The sequence below is a fragment of the Aspergillus ibericus genome (genome assembly GCF_003184845.1).
Source record: "Aspergillus ibericus CBS 121593 unplaced genomic scaffold BO80scaffold_15, whole genome shotgun sequence".
Taxonomy (NCBI): Eukaryota; Fungi; Ascomycota; class Eurotiomycetes; order Eurotiales; family Aspergillaceae; genus Aspergillus; species Aspergillus ibericus.
The window spans coordinates 133,271-152,275 of record NW_020292113.1 but is presented as its reverse complement, the minus strand read 5'-3'; the positions used below and the strand labels follow the sequence as shown (position 1 = coordinate 152,275).

The 19,005-nt window shown below is 52.7% G+C and overlaps 7 protein-coding genes across 7 annotated transcripts; 3 read left to right on the top strand and 4 right to left on the bottom strand.

Annotated features, from left to right (window-relative positions):
* Window positions 1–2,797: 2,797 nt before the first annotated feature.
* On the top strand, window positions 2,798–4,219 carry BO80DRAFT_492875 (uncharacterized protein; the record flags this gene model as incomplete). Its single annotated transcript, XM_025723791.1, has 2 exons — window positions 2,798–3,929; window positions 4,096–4,219. 2 exons carry the CDS (start codon window positions 2,798–2,800, stop codon window positions 4,137–4,139), a joined length of 1,176 nt encoding a protein of 391 aa, XP_025576188.1. The 3' UTR covers window positions 4,140–4,219.
* A 35-nt stretch (window positions 4,220–4,254) lies between these two features.
* On the bottom strand, window positions 4,255–6,254 carry BO80DRAFT_44974 (putative MFS glucose transporter). Its single transcript, XM_025721762.1, has 2 exons — window positions 5,962–6,254; window positions 4,255–5,894 (listed from the first exon to the last, which is right to left on the bottom strand). Exons 1-2 carry the CDS (start codon window positions 6,058–6,060, stop codon window positions 4,524–4,526), a joined length of 1,470 nt encoding a protein of 489 aa, XP_025576187.1. The 5' UTR covers window positions 6,061–6,254; the 3' UTR covers window positions 4,255–4,523.
* Window positions 6,255–7,154: 900 nt separating this feature from the next.
* On the top strand, window positions 7,155–8,756 carry ssn3 (cyclin-dependent serine/threonine protein kinase SSN3; the record flags this gene model as incomplete). The annotated part of the gene is made up of 3 exons (XM_025715667.1): window positions 7,155–7,209; window positions 7,474–7,633; window positions 7,685–8,756. The coding sequence occupies 3 exons, from the start codon at window positions 7,155–7,157 to the stop codon at window positions 8,754–8,756; spliced, it is 1,287 nt and encodes a 428-aa protein (XP_025576186.1).
* A 465-nt stretch (window positions 8,757–9,221) lies between these two features.
* Window positions 9,222–10,963, bottom strand: BO80DRAFT_404779 (putative metaphase-anaphase transition protein (Mlo2); the record flags this gene model as incomplete). Its single annotated transcript, XM_025717695.1, has 3 exons — window positions 9,222–10,643; window positions 10,709–10,763; window positions 10,848–10,963. 3 exons carry the CDS (start codon window positions 10,961–10,963, stop codon window positions 9,222–9,224), a joined length of 1,593 nt encoding a protein of 530 aa, XP_025576185.1.
* A 643-nt stretch (window positions 10,964–11,606) lies between these two features.
* Window positions 11,607–14,990, top strand: BO80DRAFT_501388 (MCM DNA helicase complex subunit MCM2). The gene is made up of 5 exons (XM_025724281.1): window positions 11,607–11,697; window positions 11,777–11,892; window positions 11,955–14,257; window positions 14,324–14,493; window positions 14,573–14,990. Exons 1-5 carry the CDS (start codon window positions 11,693–11,695, stop codon window positions 14,673–14,675), a joined length of 2,697 nt encoding a protein of 898 aa, XP_025576184.1. The 5' UTR covers window positions 11,607–11,692; the 3' UTR covers window positions 14,676–14,990.
* A 69-nt stretch (window positions 14,991–15,059) lies between these two features.
* Window positions 15,060–15,478, bottom strand: BO80DRAFT_44909 (uncharacterized protein). Its single transcript, XM_025721724.1, has one exon. The coding sequence runs from the start codon at window positions 15,372–15,374 to the stop codon at window positions 15,135–15,137; it is 240 nt and encodes a 79-aa protein (XP_025576183.1). The 5' UTR covers window positions 15,375–15,478; the 3' UTR covers window positions 15,060–15,134.
* A 105-nt stretch (window positions 15,479–15,583) lies between these two features.
* On the bottom strand, window positions 15,584–17,468 carry BO80DRAFT_444112 (Pal1 family protein; the record flags this gene model as incomplete). The annotated part of the gene is made up of 4 exons (XM_025721411.1): window positions 15,584–16,392; window positions 16,454–16,904; window positions 16,968–17,320; window positions 17,405–17,468. 4 exons carry the CDS (start codon window positions 17,466–17,468, stop codon window positions 15,584–15,586), a joined length of 1,677 nt encoding a protein of 558 aa, XP_025576182.1.
* Between the last annotated feature and the right edge of the window lie 1,537 nt (window positions 17,469–19,005).

The following is a 19,005-nucleotide window of genomic DNA, read 5'->3' as shown; positions in this document are numbered from 1 at the left end:
AGTACATCGAACAGTGTCCAGAGCTCCCCGGCCACCGCGACAGAGAAATGTCACGGTGTGGTTGCCTGTCAGTCAGGTCAACTGCCGGTTGGTCTAAGATCAATCCAAGTCGGCCCAGTGAGAGCAAGAGACGATGCCACGGATGTACTGCGCGGGCACCAACAGGAGAAATTCACCCTCTGCAATTGGCACCTTTAAAGATGCAGGGCCAGGAGCATCGCGCCAAAGGACACGAAAATGTGGTGGGAGGGAAAGCTTAATGCACGGGCTGGGTGAATGGGGGTGGGTGCGCGGCTGTAGTGTAGAACTTGTCTCCAACAAGATTAGATTAATACCAGATACTAATAAGGATCCTAAGAAGATGAAGGAGGAGAAGAGAAGAAGAAGAACAACAATACTAATCGTGGTGCTAAAAGTAAGAATAGAAACTCGTCGATGGGACCGGGACTAGGTCTTGGTCAAAGGGAAAGGGGAGCAACAGAGCAACACGGCCTCGTATATGAGTGGGGAAAATGTCGTACTGTTAAGTCCTGATCGGTTTATCCCTCTGATCCTCGGCCCCAAGGCTTATGATTGTCGTCCCAAGTTACAATTTAGGAATTTAATACATGATGGCTGAGGCGACCCCATCCACAGGATCAGGAGGATTTGCGGAAGCCGCCGGGTACCCCAAACGTTTTAGAATTATCCCATTAATTAGACCCTGGTACTGTGTAATTCGCCGACGCCACAAGAGCTAGAAGTTAATAGAAGAAGTGGAACGGTCGAATGATCGTGGTCTTGCAAGGATGGAAAACTGGCTGCCTAGAGGGTGTGGCTCTTGCGTGCAAGAATCCCCTCTGCTGCCAGGCTGTACCACTCCCGGCAAAGGGGGACACGGCCTCCATTCTCCAGAGTCCAGATGGAGGATCCTACCAGCCACAAACCGGCGGAATTACGGAGTACCACTGAGATACATTTCTTGCTGCCTGGATGTCATCTGGAAACCCCTCATGAGTTCGTCCAAAGATCCAATAAGAGCGAACTCACTGGCAGATCGACTGCCCCTCGACCCGGCGCATCCAATGGGTGTCTATGTGAGATAATCACTCGGGCAAGACGAACTGACGAAGGAAGGGCTGTGTCGGTCCTGCCTCAGCCCTGCGCCCCCACTCCGGAAGATGCCAAACTGTCAATGTTTTCGTACTCCGTACACAGGATAACTCGGCTGGCAAACCCGGCCTTCGTCTGGTGTTTGAAACTGGAGGCCGCCGGAAGCAGCTGACGGAGCCAGTCGCTGCCTGAAGGCGGTGAAGCTGCTTCTATTAATGATGGATGCCACTGAGCCCGGCCCCTCCCTTCATCCACGGTTCGGTCCATCGGTTGATGCTTCCCATTCCGAGCTCCGACAGCCAGTAGAACTTGGATGTCTAGATACATAACAGCCGTAGTGGATATCCCATGCTTAGGCTAATTTCAAGGGACCTTCAAGTTACCTGGAAACTAAAATAACATACTCACGATGAAAGCTCGCTCGGACAAAAGGTCATATCACATATTGCCATGCTGCACACACACAGTCAAAATGACTGGTCAGATTGAATATCTACTGAGTATGGAGACTAGATATATTGAACTCCTACAGCAGACTCGTGTCACCTGCTCATTGTGATGGTCTTTGCGCCCGTGGATAGTACACGTTGTCGGGGACCCCTTGCTTCCCACCGAATACGATCAATATCATTTGATCATGATGGTATTCTACTCCCCGATCGCTCCCTGGGGTTACAAGACACAGGAAATCGTGATTCTGCCCAAAAGTGGCATACTCTGACACGGGTCACTTGCTGCCCTGTGTACCTGCTGTGAAGGTGGGGTCGCCGGCAAGAGTCGTGGCCCCCCAACGTATATCATTGACTCGCATCTGCCTCTTGCTGTCCGAGGTATAGTACACACTTCACTCGGGTTCACTTTCCCGGTTGCGTCACCCGACAGTTCATCTTTCGAATAAGGCAGGGAAGGCGCAAAAATGGCAGCAGCTGGACTCCGGACCGGCGAACTGCACCTTAAACCATCAAATCAAGAGGAGCCAGCGAATCGAATGACCCGGGATATCACAGGTCCCTGCTTGGTTACTTACCGACCTTGGGATAAGGTGCAGCTTGCAGTTCTTGCAGTTCTATAATTGTCTGTGGTTCGCCACTAAAAGATGAACCCATCAGATCTCTCGAGACCCAGCAATTGGGTGTTCAGCGATCACTCGGGACACACGCACACACCCACATCCGCCCTGCTGGATGGAAAGCCCCTCCCCTCTCCCCAAACTATCACTATACACGATGCTAAGCAACTATAGCATTTTCTTACAACTCGCTGTCTCATCCAAGGACAGGGCTGTCTTTCTCTGCTTGTCTATACTCTGCCCCTCAGCCGATCGAGGGCTTGATACAGTCAAGATGTGCTAGCAGAGTCGAGCCCACGACTAGCCTGACCGCTAATGCAGCGTTTCGGGATGCAGATGGAGCTGCTCTAAACACCACCTATCATAAAGGTGGCTGGCATCTGCATCGTCAACTTGATTGGGCGAGGCTGGATTTCAGCTCGCGGGAAATTGTAGTGCTTACCTGGGGTCCTCCACAGATCATAATTATAAGGCTCTGCAGCCCCCTCTGCTAATGGCCTGGGCCGACTCATGACTCCCAAATACCCCAACATATTTTCCATAAGAATATATACCTGACTCCTCCTTTCCATTTCGGTATCAGACTAAATTTATCGCCTTTATACACTCGAACGAATCACCTGACGCCAAGGCGATATGGGCTGGTTCCCGACAACACTTGATTCCGATGCGCAGAGCTGGCGATTCGATATCGTCTCTCTATTGGCCGTGATCGGAGGATCATCCATTGAAAAGCACAAACAAGCCATTACGGCATCTCCTTTTGCCGGTTTCCCACGTATCCTACCAGCTCCCGAATCGCTATTAGATACCGAGCGACCTACTCGACTCCCATCCGTCAAGGAAGTCAAAATCATCGGTGTCTACTCCGGCACGCGCTTCTCTGAACTTAATTTCTTCGCCAACGTCATTCACAAGCTCGAGGAGCTTAAGGAGTACGAGTTTCGCTCCTACGACATCACCTACGGAAAAATCAAGAAGGCAGATCCTGAGAGAGACGGGAAGCCGGACAGCAAAGGGACTGTGACCATCCCGCTGTGGAAGCTTTGTCCGTTGAACCTAGTGACTCTGATCTCGATCTTAATGACCATCGGACTCTTCATCTGGGCCGGCGTAATTCACGACGGCGTGGCTCTTGTCGGCCTGGCGACCATGTCTCTGTCCACCAGTTCTGCCTGTCTTTCTGCACAGTGGTATCCGAGATTAGCAACCAGGCCCACGAAAGTCAAGGTGGATCCCGGGGATATTGTCATGAAGACACGGCATGGAGCGTTCGTTGTGGTCAAGTGTACCGAGGAGATTACAAGAGAACTATATGGTGGAGCAGAGAGCTGCCATTATGTGTTCCAGGGCCGATCCCACCAGGTGCTCCTAGCCTGCAGTACGGTTCTCCTCATGGCGTCGATCATCCTGTTCAGTAACTGCGGGTGGACGATGCAGATCGCCATCGGTGTCGCATATATCATCCTCAACATCCTGTACTGGGCCACAGCGCTGCTGACAGAACCCCAAGACACATGGGATATGAGCCGATTCGACGTGAAGGAAACAAATAGAAAAATAACGGGAAGCTACACTAGCGCCCTGTGGGAGGCTATCCGTGAGACTGGGGAGGTCGACTGGGTTCGGAAGGGTGGGGACTTGGCTCCCGTGACAACGGCCTGGGATAAATGGTTAAAGATGGCCGGCATCGAATGTCAAAACCCAGAATCAACATGGGATCCCGAGCAGGCCAAAGATGAGCTGATGGCGAAAAAAGATGCTACCAGTTCCAACCTTGTGCTGGACCACGCCCAGCCCATACTGTCAGAAAGTCACTACTGACAGGAGGGTCTTGCATGGAACGATCGCGGTGGGTATAGTTGTGAGGTCTATATAACGTTGGGGTATGAGTAGCTGGGCAGAAGATAACGATGTCATGATTGATGGATTAGTTAGCATCTTTTCGGATTTCAAAAGCCGACCTAGAGCGGGGTAAATATTCTAATTGTTGACTGCAATGAACTATATGCATTTTGATTATCGTCATTGAAAGCCCCAGGGTCTTTTGCAGAAAATTAATGAATTAGTCCCATACATGTGGGTATTGAAACTACCAAGGGCACTGTTACAGAGTGTCACCATTGGCAAGGAGTGCATTTATATCGCACACCCAACATAGTCCCCAATGAGTGAGTGAACTAAAAAAAAAGGTACGAATTCTCAATCTGCCCGAAAGGTACGACATAAAGAAAGCGCCAAAAAGCAAAGAACCCCAATAGGACACCATACCTTAAGAAAGAATAGTGCACACATCTCACTATACCATACCTCAAGAATACACATTACGTATCGAGACCAGGTTCACCTACGCACATTAGATTCAGTCGCGTCTTCGATGATCGTCCCTGCCCCAGACCTCGTCTGCAGAGGCTTTCCCCTTGGTTTCGGGCACACGCCAGTAGATAAATCCACCTAGGATACAGGCCATACCGGCGAACACCCAGTAGATTTTGCCACGGCCGCCTAGGGTATCGTTCAGCATGGGAAAAAATTGTGCGACAACGAAGGTTGCAATCCAGTTGGCTGCTAGGGCCCAGCTTTGTGTTGCGCCGACAGCTTCGGGTCCGACGAGCTCCGAGGCTAAGATGAAGGGGACTGGGCCAAGACCGACGGCGAAGCAGGCTACAAAGAGTAGGACTGCGATTGCGGAGAGGACTTTCTGGTTGAAATATATGCCTAGAGCTAGTAGCACGGAGTTAAATCCCATGCCGCTGATGCTGAGAAGGAGACAGGATCGTCGGCCGATTTTGTCTGGGAGCGGGGAGCAGGCGAGGGTGATGATTAGATTGATGGCGGAGATGGCTACTGTTAGGAGGGCTGCGGTGGTGGGAAGGATGCTCTGTAACAGAGAAACGCTGTACATAATGATACTGTTGATACCGGTGAACTGTTGTGCCACCATAACCCCGACAACGGCGATGATGGCTGGACGGTAGGAGGGGTCCGTGGCGGCACGTAGGATCGTGACGGGGGGCTGTTTGGGTGGTATGTTGCCTGACGGTGGCGTGAGCAGGGATTGCTCTTCTCCGGAACCATCTGAGGGGCCTGCAGAAGCTGGCCATCCTTCAATTTCCTCTTCAATGTCGGCGTCTTTTCCGCGCACCCGTTGTAGAACCTCTCTGGCCAGGCTCCCTTTTTGATGCTCGGCGAGCCAGGTGGGGCTTTCTGGGACTAGGGTGAGACCAAGGAGCTGTAAAACTCCAATGAAACCGGCAACGGCGAGAATAATCCGCCACATACTGTCCTTGCTCAGGAAGTACCCCAGAGACTGGGTCAATAGGATCCCAACATTGGTCATCACCTGCGTGAAGGCACCGAAGAAACCTCTGGCGCTGGGCGGTGCGATTTCGGAAATGTAGATTGGACCAACGACAATCGCAGCACCCGCACCAATGCCAGCTAGCAGCCGACCCAGACTCAGGAGAGGTATGTTGGATGCGCATGTCTCAGCCACAGGCCCGAGGATGAAAAAGACGGTTGTCGCTCGTAAAGCGAACAGGCGGCCATGCTTGGTGGCAACTGGTCCTGCCAGCAGGGCTCCCAACAGGCCACCGAGAGTGTATATTGAAGACACCAGACCAAACTGTGATGCGTTCATTGGGATGCATTGTGGTAGAGAGGGTGCCTTGGTGGAGGAATGGATGCTCCTCCGTTCGCAGGTAATCACAGCCTGGGGTGCATTGAGTTCGGCCTGTCAAAGGTCAGAGTCAGTACGTGCGGGATTTTTAAGGTTACAGCAGTGAAAGGCTAATGCCTACCAGATGATAACCGAATTGGAGTGGTCCTAAAGTTGTGATAAACACGAGATAGATCAAGTATGGCGTGACCCTGGACCGGATCGGCTCAGTGGAGGCCATGGCGCGGTCAAGATGTCGTGTTCTATGAGGGAAGCCTCAAGCCAGCGGAGCTCTCGATCGGTGGACTGGGTTAGATCTGCTGCCACCCGGGCATTGCAACCGTCTGGAGGGGATTGAGCCAGCCACAGGGTAGCGTCCTGATGACGTTGCGGGATGGGCGTTTATATCGGGACAAGGAAACTCCGCGTTATCGGGGAATCAGGGGAGGGGGCTGATAAGAGCTGTCGGGGATGGACAATAGGGGAAGCAGTGTTAAGGTCGTATTGGGGAACAGGGGCAAGTTGAGGGCAAAAGTACACGTTTAAACATTCGATGCGTCAATTGTGCAACCCTGAAGAACAGAATCCCGACATTGGAGGGAGAAGTAGTAGTACTACTCCGCACACAGGATGTATGTACTCCATAGAAGGTATTGTGAAGCCGCGGTTGGGCGAGACCGGCAGCTGAGTCAGCCACCCCCGATGCAGCCTCACTTTGCCTCTCCGACTCTCCATCTGTTGCTCTTTTCCTCCGCCGCGTCCCATCGGCGCTTGTTTGTCCGTCGCGATCACTGGCCCTCCTCCTGGCTCCTGCAGGCTGCACTTTCTATGCTCTCCCCATAGTGGTGGAGATCAGAGTCTCCGCGCATGGTTCACGTCACCATCGCAGCTTTGCAGTTTCCACGGACCCGATCCTCGCCGCCCTCTCGCCCCAGATCGATAGCCTAAAGTACAGGACCACTCCACCTCGTCCATGAGTCTGACCAACCCGCCTTCCTCTTCCGGCCCGTTAAGTGCGACTTCCAGGCCAGCTGCGGCCACCGTCAGCCAAAGTCTGTCTCTGAAGAAGAGCCTGCAGGCTGCTGTTGATGGTAATACCGGTTACTGTTACTCTTGACTCTTAACTCTACTGCCTACGAGCACCCTCTCGAGCCCGTGTTGCCACTTCGCTGCTCTCTTTAACCTGACCCGTCACCATGTACTTTGGTTGAACCTTGCTGCTGTCAGATCTTTCCTAAATATACCATTAAATGCCCTCGAACAGTCTCTATCTCTCCTTCTCTCTGCTCCTCTCTCTCTAGGGCGTCTGAACGGCTGTTCTGCCTGTCCTTTCTCATGATGTTTGGGAAGAGTTTCCCGTTCTATAATTCTCTCGGCGGGTTTTATCCACGTGGTAATGGCTTTCCCTCTCCAGACACCTGCCGCTTTCGGCTCATCATAGAGGCTTCACTGCCTCGTCTCCTTTTTTTTCTTCTTCTATCATGATTATTTTCAGAACTTTTTTTGGCTCCCGTCGTCTTGCCCCCTACCCCTTTCTGGTTTCTCGGGCTTGCTTCCTCGATCCTTGCTCGTGGAATTTGATTGGTCGTTGAATTCTTACGTTAGTTGTGAACAAGTGCATGGTCTCTATGCTGACACACCTTCCTATATCAAGAGAGTCTAGATACGAGAAAGCCTCCTGGTACTGGTTACACCAGCAAAGTACGTGTGCGCGATAGGTACCACATCGTGGGATTTATCAGCAGCGGGACCTATGGCCGTGTCTATAAGGCCCTGGGCAAAAATGGCCAGAAAGGGGAATTCGCAATCAAAAAGTAAGCATCACCCCATTGACGCATTGACCTCGGATGACTCACGTGTTGTAGGTTCAAGCCGGATAAAGAAGGCGAAATAGTCCAGTATACCGGTCTCTCACAATCGGCCATCCGGGAAATGGCCTTGTGCTCAGAACTCGACCATCCCAATGTAGTGCAGTTGGCTGAGATCATCCTAGAGGACAAATGTATCTTCATGGTCTTTGAGTACACTGAGCATGACCTTTTGCAAATCATTCACCATCACACCCAACCGCAGAGACATGCTATTCCCGCGCTGATGGTCAGGTCGATCTTATTCCAGCTGCTTAACGGCTTGCTCTACCTGCATACCAACTGGGTATTGCATCGGGACCTTAAACCAGCTAATATCTTGGTAACCTCAAGCGGCGCTATTCGCATCGGCGATTTGGGACTTGCCCGTCTGTTCTACAAACCTCTCAACTCTCTTTTCTCCGGAGACAAGGTCGTCGTCACCATCTGGTACCGTGCACCTGAGCTTTTGATGGGTAGCCGACACTACACACCGGCTGTTGACTTGTGGGCTGTCGGATGCATTTTCGCCGAGCTACTTTCTCTGCGGCCCATTTTCAAGGGCGAGGAGGCCAAGATGGACAGCAAGAAGACAGTGCCATTTCAGCGCAATCAAATGGTTAAGATCATCGACATCATGGGACTGCCAACCAAGGAGATCTGGCCAGGCCTAGTGTCCATGCCCGAATATTCCCAGCTCCAGTCATTGGCAATGTCACGCGCTCCCGGGCACTTTAACAGATCGTCAAATCTGGAAGTCTGGTATCAGAACTGTCTGAAGAGCAACGGATACTCCGCCAACTCGAGTGCCGGCACACCGGGTGCAGATGGCTTCGATCTGCTGTCACGCCTGCTTGAGTACGATCCTACCAAGAGAATAACCGCCCAAGAAGCCCTCGAGCATCCATACTTCAAGAACGGGGGCCCCATTTCGGCCAATTGCTTCGAGGGATTCGAGGGTAAATATCCCCATCGCCGTGTGACACAGGATGACAACGATATCCGTTCCGGTAGCTTACCTGGCACGAAGCGGAGTGGGCTGCCAGATGATAGTCTGTTGGGAAGGGCAACTAAGCGTCTGAAAGAGTGATAAGAGTTGCTATTGGGTATCTATTTGTAAGGCGTTTTGACCTGGTCAGTTCATGTATGGGGCCTCGGATGTGCATTTGGTACCGGCGTTTTCATTTTTTTTTTTTGGGTTCTCTCATTTCGTGCACATGACTAGAGATCTATGCATCTGTCGAGTTCGCAAGCATGCAGTTAATGGCATACACTAGAATTACATTTGGGACACGGCATCTAATCATTTTGATCCTCATACTATCCCCTGGGTCCGCCAAATAATCGTGAGTAAATAGCAAATGACACATCGACGCCCTTCCTGAACCATGTCCATGAACCCATCCCAGAAGTCACCTATTACTCTGTCATTATTCATCCAGTATGTCCAACCAAATCCACCCAGATCCGTCATAGATTGCGGAAGAAAAGCTCAATATCCTAGATGAACACCGCCAAGTCAGCAATTATAACCGAGAAAGAAAATGACCAGCAGTCAAAACATGTGATACATACCGCTCTGTTCCCTGCGATTGCCATCCCCATCACCCTCGTCATCTCCATCCCTCTTTCCAGAGACAGCAGAAGCTGCATCCCGAATAGACTGATCATCCCCCCGCAACTTCTCAAAGTATGCCTTAATATCTTCCGCGCTAACGGCCTTGCCAGTCTCCGCGAATGGTGTCAGGAATTCCTTCACTTTGTCGCGTAGATGGTTATACACCATTGCGCCTTCAATAGCGCGGACGCGATCGATGTTGCTGAGGGCTGCTTCGCCGCGATCCAGGAGACTGCCGGTGCCGGTGCTGCCTCCGCCGTTGGGGCCATCGCCGTCTTCCGACATGGGGGGTTCGTAGGTTTCTTCGTCTTCGCGGAGTTGTGGGTGCGCGGCAAGATTGGGGTAGCAGTCGCGGCAGCGGCAGAAGCGGTCGCGAAAGTCGTCTTTCATGAAAAGAGAGAAGGCGGAAGTGGGGGTGGTTTGGGGGAGGAGGGCGTGTTTGGGTTTGTTGGTGTTTTCGGTATCTTGGGTGGTGGGATTGGGTTCAGGAGGGTTGCTGATGTCGCTTTTGTTCTCGGGTTCGTTATCGACGTCTTTCTGTCGCTTTGATGCTGGTTCACCTTCGTCCTCAATATTTTCGGCTGGTCGTTTCTTCGGGTTATTGGGTTGCTCTTCTGTGGTCTGGCCTGGTTGTTCTGGTTCTGGGGCAGGTTTATGCTCTTCAGGTTTCGCAAGTCCGCCTTCTTTGTATACAGGAGGCAGAAACCCGGTTGTCCCTGCATAGCGCTTTACCCAGGGATTCGATTCAACGCACTTGTAGCAGAGGAATATTTCAAAGTCTTCTTCTGCAGGGAACCCGGGCGGAAGAGGTGTCTCTTCTTCCTCGTCATCGTCATCATCTTCTGCTGCTGGCTTTTCTCCTTCAAGAACTCCATTCTTCTTCACACCCTTGTACCAGTCGCGTGGCAGTCCAATCAAACATTCCGGATGCCACCAGTCTTCACCGCAACCGCCCGTCTCTACGGTCCCTAGACCTAGACACTGGAACATTGTACCGCGCTCTTTGTCTGAATCGTAATCTTCGCCGCAGCCGCAGAACTTGTTCTGGAAGTTGTGGTTGTACTTGTTGCCTGGGTGTGGCTCTTCCGAGTGCACGCCTTTCGCGCCGGTCTTCGGGTCGTTTCGTAAACTGCATGGGGAAGAGGTAGGCAAACGGGTCGTTCCACAGTCACAGACAAAGTTTCGCTTGTTAAATAGTTCGACGAGTGTGTGTTCGCCATGGCACGAGATAGAGCAGGCGTAGCATACGGCTGCGGGGGTGTAAGATCCATCAGAGGTGGTCGGGGGAGGGTTGCAGGTGAGGCAGGCGAAAAGAGATTGGCGAAGGGGACCTAGATCCCTTGTGCATGTGTCAAATGACTGATGTGAATGTTAGTAGGTCATTCGCCCGTCTCATGTCAGAACGGAGGATGGGATGAGCTCACATATGGGAGCACTTCACGCGCATCAGCTTCGAGTCGGATTTGGGATTCGATGAACCTGTGAGAGACTGTTAATTCTCCTGGAGTAAGAGCGTGCAATGCGGATGCACTGTATGCCCATTGTAGATGGATCAGCACTCACTCCCTCGCGGTTTGCGAGTTCTGAGAGCTGAAGCTCTCGCGGCGTTCCCCGGCACTTGGTGCCTTCATCGCGTGTCTGGCGATGGGGGATGGATCGCCCGACTCGGAGTTCGCCATGCCTGTGGGAGATTTATCACCGCAAATAAACGTGATTCCAGATGAATTTATGCTCGTTTGGAACAAAAGATTGAGGCGATTGACGGTTGATGGGTCATGGCTGCGCATGGGCTGAGCGCAGGCAACGCGCGCGCGAGACTACATGTTTGCTTGGTTTGCATTGGTTTGGTTGGTAACGTAGTCTACCCATGTACCACAACTGGAAATTCAGTCGAAGAACTGCAGAAAATTGATGGGAAAATACAAGCGATCGGCTAGTTGTAGGCGAGCTTCAAGTGTATGTATGTACGTTGATCTTAAAACACTTTTCTCATGGAGCCTGAGTTTGCCATGGCGGCTCTAATGGAGCTCATGGCAGCTTTTCAAACAACCCCGCGGTATAACAACCAGGCGGTGCAAGTCCCAGGGGGAAAGAGTCTAGCTCCAGAGCAACAAACCTCCTATGACGTATCCAGGACTCCAAAATGGACCTCATCCACCGTCTTTGACTGAGCTTGGGGGGCTGAGGAGCGGACCCGGTTTCCGAATTGGGGTTTAATTGAAAACGGACGCGTCGGAGTCGCGGTGCGACGCGTTCGGGGCCGCGCAGCAACGGCGCCAAGTCCAGGATCTTTCCTCCCTTTGCTTTGCCCAACGGAAAGAAAAAAGACGCCCGCACTGCACCCTCTGTGCGTTCTTCCAGTCTGCCCCTTCAACTTCCCCCACTTGCCAGACTAAACACCAGACACAATGAGGTATGCATCCGGGTCCTTGTCAATGCTGGCTGCAGCATCGCCAACCGGCCTTGATACTAATATAATGATGCTTCAACAGTTCACCACTCCGTCCCAGCAATTCTGCTGCAAACCGCGGCCTAGGGAACCTGGGTCGTCGTAAGAGATCCAGAGAGCCCGATGATGAGACCTCATCAGTCGTTCCCCCCTCAAGTCGTAAGTCATGGTCGCCTTCAGACATCATGGGTCGCCAGCTCCTGATCCTGACCCTGCGATAGCTCCCCCTTCCTCCCCTCCCATGCTTCCTTTCGACGACGACGACAACGAGCGGGATGAAGAAGCAGAGCTCCTCGGCGACATCGATGACATTGACGAGATGGCTGAGGATGAGGACGGAATTGATCTGTTCGGCGACAACTTCGAGAAAGATTACCGGAGCACAGCAGACGACCAGTACAGAGGAGAATACATCGATGATGACGGCGACCACGAAGAACTCGACATGGCTACCCGACGCCAACTCGAAGCCCGCATGAATAAGAGAGACCGAGAACTCGAACGTCGTCGTCGCATGCCAGCAGCTTTCTTGCAAGACGATGAAGATGGCGACATAGATCTTACTCGTCAACCCCGTCGCCGGAGACACCATTACGATGAAGACCGGGAAGATGTCGAGATGGGCGACGATGCCTTGGAAGAGCTCTCCCTGGAGGAGTTGACTGATGTCAAGGCAGCCAATCTCACTGACTGGGTTCTGCAGCCTCAAGTCCTTCGCTCCATCTACCGAGAGTTCAAGTCCTTCTTGACAGAGTACACTGACCCCGCCGGTGCCTCCGTCTACGGAAACAAGATCAAGACCCTTGGTGAGGTTAACTCAGCATCCCTTGAAGTCTCATACGCCCATTTGCTTGAAACCAAAGCGGCACTTGCATACTTCCTTGCCAATGAGCCCACGGAGGTCCTGAAAGTCTTCGACCAGGTCGCCCTTGATGTTACTCTATTCCACTACCCTCAATACCACGACATTCACAACGAAATCCATGTCCGCATTACCGATCTTCCCGTCTCTTACACCCTCCGTCAACTGCGCCAGTCCCATCTCAACTGTCTCATCCGCGTCAGCGGTGTCGTTACTCGCCGTACTGGCGTCTTCCCGCAACTGAAGTATGTCATGTTCATTTGCAGAAAGTGTAACATCACGCTTGGCCCCTTCCAGCAGGAAGCCAGTGCGGAAGTCAAGATCTCTTACTGTCAGAACTGCCAGTCCAAGGGGCCGTTCACCGTGAACTCTGAGAAGACCGTTTACCGGAACTACCAGAAATTGACCCTGCAGGAATCTCCCGGCTCCGTGCCCGCCGGTCGACTCCCCCGCCAGCGGGAGGTCGTCCTCCTTGCCGACCTTATCGACTCGGCCAAGCCTGGTGACGAGATCGAGGTCACTGGTATCTACCGCAACAGCTACGACGCTCAGCTCAACAACAAGAACGGCTTCCCCGTCTTCGCCACGATCATCGAGGCCAACCATGTAGTCAAGTCCCATGACCAGCTGGCTGGTTTCCACTTGACGGAAGAAGATGAACGTGAAATCCGTGCCCTGTCCAGGGACCCTGAGATCGTTGACAAGATTGTTCGCTCCATCGCCCCCAGTATCTACGGCCATCTGGACGTCAAGACCGCCATCGCTCTCTCCCTATTCGGTGGTGTCAGCAAAGAAGCCCAAGGCAAGATGTCCATTCGTGGAGACATCAACGTCCTCCTGCTGGGTGATCCAGGTACGGCCAAGTCTCAGTTCCTCAAGTACACCGAAAAGACCGCCCACAGAGCGGTCTTCGCAACCGGTCAAGGTGCCAGTGCCGTCGGTTTGACGGCCAGTGTCCGTCGCGATCCTCTTACCAGTGAATGGACCCTCGAAGGAGGAGCCCTCGTGCTAGCAGACCGCGGTACCTGTCTGATCGATGAGTTCGATAAGATGAACGACCAGGATCGTACCTCCATCCACGAAGCCATGGAACAGCAAACCATCTCTATCTCCAAGGCCGGTATCGTGACCACTCTGCAGGCTCGCTGTGCTGTCGTTGCCGCCGCCAACCCCATCGGTGGCCGGTATAACAGCAGCGCACCCTTCTCCGAGAACGTCCAGCTCACCGAACCTATCCTCTCCCGTTTCGACATCCTCTGTGTCGTTCGCGACCTCGTCGACCCAAGCGAGGACGAACGTCTCGCCAACTTCGTCATCGAATCTCACCACCGCGCCAACCCCGCCCGTCCCCTCCGTGACCAAGACGGCAACCTAATCAACACTGACGGCCAGGCCATCGATGAAGAAGGCTACCGCATCGACAAGAAGACCAAGCACCGCCTTCCCTTGACCGACGAGGAGCTCGCCACCCGGGATGCCGAAAAGCACAGACGCGAAGAAGAAAAGGAAGGAGAGATTCCCCAGGAACTTCTCCGCAAATACATCCTCTATGCCCGAGAGCGCTGCCACCCGAAGCTCTACCAGATCGACCAGGACAAGGTCGCCCGTCTGTTCGCCGACATGAGACGCGAATCTCTAGCCACGGGTGCTTACCCTATCACCGTATGCCTCCCTCTCTCTTTCCTCCCCACCTCCCATGCATAATGACTAACGAGACCCCCTGCACAGGTCCGTCACCTCGAAGCCATTATGCGTATCGCCGAATCCTTCTGCAAGATGCGTCTTTCGGAATACTGCTCCGCACAGGACATCGACCGCGCCATCGCCGTCACTGTCGACTCCTTCATCGGCAGCCAGAAGGTCAGCTGCAAGAAGGCTCTGTCTAGGGCATTTGCCAAGTATGTTCCCCTCCCACCCCAATATCCCTCTCCACACTTCTTCACAGACAAAACAAATCCTAACAAAACCCCAATTTAGATACACACTCTCCCGCCCCAAACCCCAATCTAAGCGGAAAGCCGGTATCCCCGCCCCCGACCCTTTCAAGCCACGGATGCAATCATCTACCCGGGCGCGGTAGACCAATCACTACCTTTTAAATGCTGAATGAATGACTCTTCCTGTTTCGGTTTTCCAAGGGCTTAGGGAAAGGTGCGGACTATTTAGGGGCTTTTATCATGAACATCACTGATGGATTGAGTGATTGATTATGTTTGTATGTATGGGAGTCTCGGGGTTGGGTTTCATATTTTCTTTTACTATTTTTCATACGGACCTATATGATGATGGCATTGAGTTTTCTTTTGGTTCTGACACGGATGGGGTCGAATGTGATTTCTTTACATTTAGCTGGTTTAGCTCGGATATACCTATTTATGGATCTTGTTAATCTCGGAGTAATTGTAAGGTAGCTGTTTATTAAGGGCTGCTGAGAGTTGGTAGCAACGTTCAATGCACCGATACACGTGTGCGACTATAGAATTGATACAAGCGTAAGGTAAGTTATGTATTCAATTGAAAGACATCGCCTTCAAGGGACCTAACAAACAAGAGAAGCACGAAACAGTAAAGCCCAGCCGGTCCAACTCAGGTCCGATTCCCAACGCCTGTCCTTTTGCGTCCCATACACCGTAGTTACCAGTAAAAACACCACCCACCATCGCCTCGCCAAAGTATTGCACTTAGGTCGGGTACGTCGCATCGAGCGGATCAAACAGTCGCTCTCTAGGCCTTGAGGTATGCGTCGGAAACCCCAAGATAACGCTGCAGATGATATCATATGCCGTTTACGTCAGCCTGTCTGAGTCACAATGCTTTGTCTCATCAAATGCCTCATTCTGCCTATTTCCCGCACGATATAGGCTTCAGGGTATTCGAGGTGGATGCTTCCAGAGCGTCCCCATCGATGGTTTGCCCTCATAAATCTGCACCAGACACAAAGCAACGTAATTATGAATATGGCCCTTTAACCAGAGATAGCAGAGACGCTCAGTCGTTGCTGATACGCCTCTCAGGCCGGGGCTTTCTCAGACTCTTCATGCGATTGATGAACCCGCCGCCGCCGCCACCGTTACTCTTGCCCTCCTCAAATCCGGTGTAGGATCGTTCATTGGTGAACCTGCGCTCCAATCCGGTGGGCTGCTTGGGACTGCTGGATGAACGAGCCCGCGCGCCGCTGGTGCCGCGGGCTTCTTCGGACATGTTGATTTGGGCGCCCTTCTTTTCCCATGCGTCATCATAATCCTGGAAGAAAGGGTTCTTCTCATTGGCACGGATAGTTCCAATGTGGCCAGAGCCAGTGGGTACAGCTGGGGTGTAGGAGCCCTCTGGAGATACCACCCGGCCACTCGAGGGCTTGTTCATTCCTCGAAGTCGTTGGGCCAAACTCTTCTTGCGCTGCAAGCCACCCCCGCTCGGTCCGCCTCCACCGTTCAAACCATCATGTCCACTTCCACGGCGCTGAATGTCCGCCCGGCTTGCGGGGGCACCTTCCAGGAAGGTGCTGGTTCCCAGACCCATGCTCTCCGCTCCATGGATTGGCTCAATGCGGGTGGTTGGATCGAAGTTCGGGTTTTCGCTTCTACGAGGATCCGTTGCAGCGCTTGCGGCAAAGTCGTTATAGCCTTGTTCCGTGCGCCCGTGGAACAAATTGAGATCAATGTTGGAATTGTTGGGTCCTGATCCCCCAAGGGCCATGTTGGCCGAGTCCTTGGGGAATGCCTGCATCGGTGCAGTGCGCACGCCCTTGCGGTTACGGTTAGGATTGCAGGCATCGAAAGGCCCATCGTGATGGAACACTAGACAAGGACGTTAACATTAATAATTGCCAGTGAAGGGCAGCGACGGGCTCCGACTCACTTCCTGTGCCATAGATACTGGTCACATCCAGCTTGTCGATAATATCCATGTGATAGTTGGACTTCTTCGATCTGTGTTTTCCATCCTTTGCATCCTTGACATCCTTGACATCCTTTCCATCCTTATGGCGAGCCTCCCGCTCCCGCTCCCGGCGTCGTCGCTCGCGACGCCGTCTCTCCTCCTCGGTGTCCACGGGCTTGGGAGTCCGTTCCATGATCGATGACTCCGAATTGCGACGAGGTCTCCGGTCTCTCTGACCAGACCTAGCGCCACTGCTTGTCTTCGGGGGATCAGCAAAGATGTCTAGCGAATCGTTTTCGCGGCGCTCTGTGCGTTCCCTCGGCGGAGGCACACGGTTGGTGGAATACCCATTCTGTGCAGGCTTCTCCGGGCGGGGCGGGGCAGGTCTGTAACCCGTGTTCTGGGGAGCGGGGTTTATCGAGAGGTTTTCCTGTCACGCAACTCCAGTCAGTTCGCCTGAGCGGAAGTAGCAAATCCTTGCATATGGACCTACAAAGAGCTCGCGGGTGTTCGACGACATGTCTTGGGACGCCATGGTTGCCCCTACGACCGGGGCTGACTGCGGTGAAAACGAGTCCTCTTCAAAGGGGTTCGTTGAGGTTCGCCGTTCGGATTGACCGCTGGCCGATGCGAATGAGCTGGCAGACGGCGATAGGGCACGGTTCCTGAAGGGGTTGTTCGAGCCCAAATTGACGGGTGCTGGGCCAAAAGCTTGCTGAACAGGAGAGCCTGTGATGAAGGACAAGATAAAGTTAGATTTGAAAGGCACGAAATGAAACTGGGGATGCACGGTCTGAAATAGAGACGGTTCAGGACAGATAACACTCTGACCAAGAGGAAGCCCCGCTAGAGGTGAAACAGCAGGGAGATAACGAGAGAATCCTGGAACGAGGGCCAGGGGACAAAACCGGAATCAGCAAGATGACGCACCTGAGGGGCCCAGCGTGACGCCGGGTGGGTAGGAGTAGGTCGAGGGCTGCTGAGAGGCATACATGGTGTGTTGCGAGTCCACGCAATGCGATGTCGAAAGAAGGCAGTTCAGAGGAGATGATTGGGGAATGAGGAAAGCGACATAAAAAGACAGGAGTGAGTGAGTGGATGATCAGGAGGCCGAGACTGCGAAGGCAGACGCCAGACTAGAGAGAGCTTAGGCGATGCTGAAACGGCGATGCCGCGGCTGTCGGTCAGGGGGGGAGAAATAATTGGGTAGCGGCAGGTCGACCGGATGGGCCTGTCTCTTTTTAAAATTGCTTAATTCCACCAGGAGGCGAGGCCGTTTAATTTTCCGGCCGAGATCTGGATAGTTTAGATAATGGGGGGGTTGATGATAAAGAAGGGGGGGTGTGTGGTACAAGAAGGAGAGAAAAGGGGAAGAAAACGAGAAAGAGAGAAAGAGAGGGAAGGAAAAGAAGGAGAGGGAGAGAGAAGGAGAGCGAGCGAATAGATGGGAAGCTGAGGCGGGTGAGGCACGCACGGGAAAGTGAGCAAGCGTGAGAGAGCGCAAGAGAGCGAGAGAGAGAGGAAGAGTGGGAGAGGGCGAGAGAGCGTGGAAGAAGCACGGAGAGAGAGGGGGGGGAGGGGGCAGTGGTTCTGACGGGTGCCAACCTATGAGGAGAAAGCGCCCCTTGGGGAAGACGGAACAGCGGACGGAGTAAGTAGTATTCGATCGACGACCACACGGCAAAAGGAGCAGGACAGGAAAGGGACCCAAAGGATTGCTGGCCGGTGGAGTGGTTACTTCGGGTTTAATATTAATCTTCGATCGCTGGGGGGGGAGGTTATTGTTTCCTAGTGGCATTGGCAACAGAGAGTCATGGCCTGGATGGCAATTGGCAATATTTGGAAGGTGGAAAAGGAAAGAAAAGGAGTAATTATAATTATAATCTTCGTATTACTAACTTCATAATCATCATTATCATCATCATCATAATAATAATACCACCAACCCGGTGCCTCCAATCTCATCCCCAGAACAACGGCAAAGCCAAAAGTTAAACCGTTTCCAGGGATCAGCCACCACGTCCACGCAATGACAGGCGACCGACGTCTCAGGGGTTGGACCGTTCCTGTGCCTGGGGCTTGATTGCTTGATTGCTTGATTGCTATCTACGGAGTACTTGTACTGGATATAAGAACTGACATCCACCCTTCCCTCTCAAACATCCAGGACGGTCTCCGATCATATGCAGCAATGCAATCTACAGGGACCCCCGGCAGCCGGACAAAAGCTGGGGTTCATGCGTCTACTGACTAGTAGGAATTCATCCGCAGGAAAAATCACACTGCGAGCGATCTGCCCCCCCGACTAACTGCTAGTAGTAGGAACGAGGTCCTGGTACGGCTGCCTGAGAGTTCGACAGTGACAAACCGTTCCCAGCTCCACCGTTCTCTCTTTCTCTCTCGTTTTCTTCATTTGATCCCTGCCACCCCCAGAATAGAAACATCGTCACCATCATCATCATCATCTTCTTCTTCTTCTTCTTCTTCTTCAATCGCCACTACTATCAGGCTGAATCATTTTATTTTGGAGA